The following is a 5,882-nucleotide window of genomic DNA, read 5'->3' as shown; positions in this document are numbered from 1 at the left end:
GCTAAAGCCAATCATTCCACCGAATCTTGTAATTTTGTTTTTCGAAAGAAATGTTTTCATTGTGGAAAATGGCATTTTACCTATCTGTGTATAAATGGAAATGAAGAAAGGAGTTTACTGGGTGCCACCAATAAAATCGAAGCAACCCCTGTTACCTCTCAGAGTCAAAAAGTGTCAAAAAAAGGGAAAAACTGTAAATCGGCTCCCAAAGAGGAGGTTTCTAGTGGCATGATTCTATCAGTAGGTGCTTTACGGACTACCAGTACAGAGTCAATTTTGCCTACTTTTACTTGTTACCTAAGTAACCGGGTCGAGATTAGGTGTCTTGTAGACAGTGGTTGCCAGACTAATTTTATTACGGAAGCTGTAGCCAATACTAGTAATCTCAAGGTGTTAAAAGAAAGGGTACATTTGACTGTTAACGGTTTTAACTCGAGTAAGCAGCATGTAACTAAGCTTGTGGAAGTAGAGGTAGAGATAGGTAAGGAAAGGTTCAAGATTGAAGCACTTTGTGTACCATCTATTGATATAAATTTGAAACTTCCACAGCTTTCTAGGATTACAACTGCGTTTATTGAGAAAGGCTATGTCTTGGCAGACAATCAATTGTTAAACCATCAGGAGGAGATCAATAACATTGATTTCATATTAGGTACAAATTCTATGTATTGTCTTTTGAGCTCAATGGTAAATTTTGGTCAGCCGATTCCCTCTGTCTATAGTCAATGTGCTCTAGGGGTTATGCTATTGGGTAATCTGCAGAACACTATTTCTAATTTGAAATACTTACCTGATTTAAATTATGCCTCATACAATGGTAATAATTCGGACATTTCTACTTATTTGTCTGTAGAGTCTTCTGTTGTCTATGTAGGCTTTGGTTCAAGCATCTTGTGTGATGATTCAAACTTTATGGAAGAGGAGGTAACTCTTGATGTTGAATCAAATTTTGCAGTGTTGAAAGATGATGGAAGTATTTCGGAGACTGAATTGAATAAAGCTGCAAACGAAGTTCTCATGAAATATGATGAGAAGAAGGTATTAAACTATGACCAATTAGAATTCGAAAACTGCTCTTCAGAGGTCAATGATCAACTTGTTAGATTTGCTTTGAATCATTCTGTTCGTACTGAAAAGGGCAGGATATCCATGCCTCTTTTATGGAACAGTAAAGTATCTCATCTTCTTGGTAGGAATTACAATCTTGCTAAAGCTGTGCTAAAATCTAACTTAAAAAAGTTAAGAAAGAATGAGCTTCATTTACATTTGATGGATGATGCCATTAAAGAACAAGAACAACTTGGTATAATACAGAGGATTCCAAATTTGGATCAGTATATGGAGGAACATCCTGAGCATAGTTTCTTACCGCACATGGGTGTGTTTAAACTAAACAGGGAGACCACTAAGTGTAGAGTAGTTTTTCTCTCGAATATTTGTGAAAAAGATTTGTCTAAGCCAGCTACTGTTAGTCATAATCAGAGTATTCATTCTGGACCTTGTTTAAACCAAAAGATTGCTTCAGCTCTTTTACACCTGAGATTTGGGTCTAAGCTTCTATGCTTCGACATCCGGAAAGCTTTTAACCAAATAGAGCTGAATCCCTCTGATCAGAATAAATTACTATTTCTTTGGTATCGTAATGTAAAGAAAGGAGATTTTTCTCTTGTGGGGTATAAGAATGTGCGATTGAGTTTTGGATTACGATGTTCGCCAACAATTTTGATGTTGAGTTTGTACAAGATTTTGGTCCTGGATACTGAAGGGAATTCTGAGGTTGTTGTATGTTTGAAAAGGTTGATTTATCAATTATTTTATATGGATAATGGTGCTTTCACTTGTAGTGATTCATCAACATTGAAATGGGCTTATCAGTTATTGCCATCTATTTTTGAGCCCTATAAGATGGAATTACAACAAATTGTTACTAATGATAGTTCACTTCAGGAGGATATTGATGCTGGTCTTGAAAACAAAACTGACAGTAAAGTTAAACTTTTAGGCTTGCAGTGGCATAGGCAAGATGATATATTGTCAACTAGACCTATTGCTCTTGAGGGATCAGCCAATACAAAACGTTTAATTCTCAGGTCGATAGCCTCTAATTTTGATTTATATAATTTCAATGGACCAGTTTTTAACAGATCTAGAGTTTTTATGCATGGCTTACAGTGTGACAAATCACTTGGATGGGATGATCCATTGTCACAAGAGCGAATGAAAGAGTGGAACTGTATTTCAAGACAAGCTAATGCAACTCCTGAAATTATGGTAGAACGGTTTGTAGGGGAAAGAGATGCATCTTATAGGATACTAGCTTGTGTTGATGCAAGTAGTCTCATGTATGGAGCCGTACTTTATATTGAGAATATAGATACAGGTAAGGTTAGTTTTGTATTGGCCAAAAACAGAATTGTGAACACAAATTTGAAGACTAAATCAATCCCTTCCCTGGAGTTGCAGGCTATTAGTTTAGGTACAGAGATGCTTATGGAACTTTATAAAGAACTGTCTGGTCCTGCATGTGTCATTCCCATTAATATTAAAGCACTGACTTTGTATTCGGATAGTTTGGTAGCGTTAACTTGGGTAAATTCCTATGCTAGTAAACTTGATAAAATGCAGGGAAAATCCAATTTTATATTGAATAGGTTACATCGTATAAATCAGCTTTGTGAAATCTTCCCTGTGAACTTTACCTTCACAAGTGGGCAGAATAATCCTGGGGATTGCATAACTAGATGTTTATCATACAAACAACTCAAGAAAACTAACTATTTCTCAGGACCACAAATTCAGTCAAGTGATGTAGCAATTAGTCAAAATGTACTGAGTTTCACCATCCCGAATCCTTTATTCAAGATCAATGATGATAATGTTGAAAGCAAAGACGTTGGTAGTTATAATATACAGTGCAATAAACTTTCCATATCATCTGAATATCTAGTTTCTCCAAACAGATATTCTGACTTTCGCCATTTAGTGGCTGTAATTGCTAGGGTTCTGAGATGTTGGAATAAGTGGAAGGCTCGCACAAAGTTGAACAGACCAACTTGTAAGGATTTGATGGTTATTGAATCTGGGTATTACAAAGAGGCTGTTATGCACATAATTTTGAAAGATCAGCTTGTCTATTTCCCTGAAGTCTTTGATTATTTTGGGTCTGATTTGAAAAGGGTCAAGAACATACCCAATCTTGTCAGTCAGCTTAATGTTTATCCTGATCAGGTTGGAATTCTGAGGGTGAGAAGCAAATGTGATCGGTGGAAAGAGGGTGAAAGATGCTATTTCCCTATTCTTTTGCACAAGCATAGTGAGTTAACAAAGTTGATAATTCTTGATTTGCATGTAAGGCTGAAACATGCTGGATGTTATTCACTTTTAGCAGAGCTGCGGAAAGAGTTTTGGATACCTCACTATTTCTCAGTTGTTAAAAATGTCCTTAAGGATTGTGTTACGTGCAAAAGGTATAATGGTCGTTCTGTGAAACTGAATCAGTCCCCATATCGTGATGTTAGATTGCATCCTTCTGAGATTCCTTTTGGGTATGTGTACATAGATTATTTTGGTCCTTATACTGTTAAACAGGAACATAGAAAGCTAAAAGTGTGGGTTCTTTGCCTTACCTGTATGTTTACTCGAGCAGTCAATTTGAAGATTTGCGTGGATATGTCTGTTAAAGAATTCCTTCGCTCTTTTATGCTGCACACGTTTGATTATGGATTGCCACAGTTTTGTGTAAGTGACTTAGGCACACAGATAGTAGCAGGAGGTAACATCATAATGGATTTTCTTAAAGATCCTGAAACCCAGATGCATTTTGATGAGGCTGGTGTACAATCGATAAAATTTGATCGGTATTTTAAAGGCTGCAGTCAGATGGGTTCTTTGGTAGAGATATGTATAAAGATGGTCAAACATTTGATAAATAAGTCCATTGGTACAAATGTTCTAGAATTTAGAGATTTTGAATTTGTTGTTAGTCAAACTTGTCACTTGGTGAATAGGCGACCAATTGCTTTTAAAGAGGCATTAAGGGATTCGAGCAACGAGCCTGTTCCTCACCCTATCACTCCGGAAAGGCTTATTCATGGCTATGATCTCTTATCCATCAATGTCATTCCTGATCTACAGCCTGATCCTGAGATTGATCTTGAATACATTCTTGGTACCACCCCGTCAGAAAGGATAAAGAATAATTATCAAAAACTGAATGCAATCAGAAAAAATCTCATAGACAATTATCATTCGGAGTTTTTAGCTACCCTAATAAAACAGGCAGTTGATAAGAAGGACCGATATCGTCCTTGTCATCATAAGCATCTTAATGTAGGTGATATTGTCTTAATCAAAGAGACTCATGTAAAACCCCTTAACTATCCTATGGGAAAAATTACAGAGGTAATTAAGAATACAAGTGGTGAGGTGACTAATGCTATCGTTTTGAAAGGTAAAACAAATGAGCTGGTGAAAAGGCATATAACCAGTCTCATCCCTCTTTTAAAACCCGATATTGCTGAAGAGATCAATCCTTCAGTTAATGAGGAATTAGATGCCAAACCTAAATTTAGAGGAAGGTCAAGGAGAAGGGCAGCAGTCGAGTCAGAGAAAAGGACTAGGCATGTGCTCCAAGACTGAGATGGTTTGATAACTTTGTAAATATGTAATTGTAAATATGCATGTTTTCATTTTAAATTCAACTTTTTACATGTTTTGTAAAAAAACTGAATCCCTTCCCTGGAGTGTTGAAAATGATGTAAAATTATTACATCACTTATGTTTTTCTTCTATTTATCATTGTTCTTATATAATGCGTTCTTAAAGGTTTAATATTTGGTTTAATTATTGTTAATTTGAATAATGTAATCATTAGTATAATTTAGTAAATTTAATTGAGTTTTTCTATGTTTACTTCGAGCTTATAAAGGGAATAAGTAATTATATTTTCGTTGTGACGGTAAACACCTTTTAAGTCTCGAAGGTATAACAACTGTTAACGAGCAGTTACTACTGTTTGTTTCTTTTGTTTTCCGAGGAAAGGAAACGCTGAGCAGCTGAGACAGTCGTAGTGGAGTCCGTTTGGAAAATTCGTACCAGTCAGTTAGTTGGTTTGGTTGGTGGAATCAACATAGAGCCGGTTGCTTTTCTTTCAAGCTCGACGGTTATATTAATAATGGACGGCTAATTACAACGAACTGTGCCCAAATCACCGCTCCTGCTCAAGTCTTGCCAGCAACGAAGACATGTCTCTTACGATCTTAGACACAGGATATACTTCATTTATTGCCGAACTTCCGAGGTGCCGATAAGGCTTTAAGGTACGTCACAACGAAATGATGGGTGTCTATTTCTAAAGTGATCCTAGCCTTCTTATCATTTTACCAATGGAAATGATTGCACACTTATTTGCAAACTTGCTTAATAGTCCTGAATTTAATCGTTATATTTACTGATTCATATTAACATATCTTATTAAACTAAATATATACCTATTGAAGCATAAAAAACTACATAATAATTTGTAAGTAATTTGTTTTATCTTCGGATACTATTCGTTTATTTTAACTTCTCGAAAATCTAATTTCTAGGATCAGCTTCATGGAAGTAATGTTCCTATATATAAATGTAAGTTTTTGAAGGATCCTTTAACTCTAATTCTTTATTTTATTTTTCGAGATGTGTTTATGCTAATTTAGGTTTTTGCAGTTGTTACCCCCTTGTCGTTACTATTTAAGTTTATTATTATTAGGGGGTAATAGAATGTTTGTTTGTTTTTCTTCAGGGCTCTCTTGAAGTTGCGGGAAATTGGGAAGGACCGAAACTTTCACCCCCTTGTCGTTACCCTTTGACACAAGGTCGGTCCTCCTAAGGATACTCTCAAA

At 35.9% G+C, this 5,882-nt stretch overlaps 1 protein-coding gene across 1 annotated transcript in view; it reads left to right on the top strand.

Annotated features, from left to right (window-relative positions):
* Positions 1-1,851: 1,851 nt before the first annotated feature.
* LOC137658181 (uncharacterized) overlaps positions 1,852-5,882 on the top strand; it is a 4,058-nt gene continuing 27 nt past the window's right edge. The window contains exons 1-2 of the mRNA XM_068392859.1: positions 1,852-5,318; positions 5,783-5,882. The exon at positions 5,783-5,882 is cut by the window's right edge and continues 27 nt beyond it. Coding sequence (XP_068248960.1) covers positions 1,906-4,638 — 2,733 coding nt within the window. The 5' untranslated portion in view covers positions 1,852-1,905 and the 3' untranslated portion in view covers positions 4,639-5,318; positions 5,783-5,882. The remainder of the gene's footprint in view (positions 5,319-5,782) is intronic.

The sequence above is a fragment of the Palaemon carinicauda genome, chromosome 19, assembly GCF_036898095.1.
Source record: "Palaemon carinicauda isolate YSFRI2023 chromosome 19, ASM3689809v2, whole genome shotgun sequence".
In the NCBI taxonomy this organism is placed as follows: domain Eukaryota; kingdom Metazoa; phylum Arthropoda; class Malacostraca; order Decapoda; family Palaemonidae; genus Palaemon; species Palaemon carinicauda.
The sequence above is the reverse complement of the archived record's forward strand: the minus strand, read 5'-3'. Positions and strand labels throughout refer to the sequence as shown.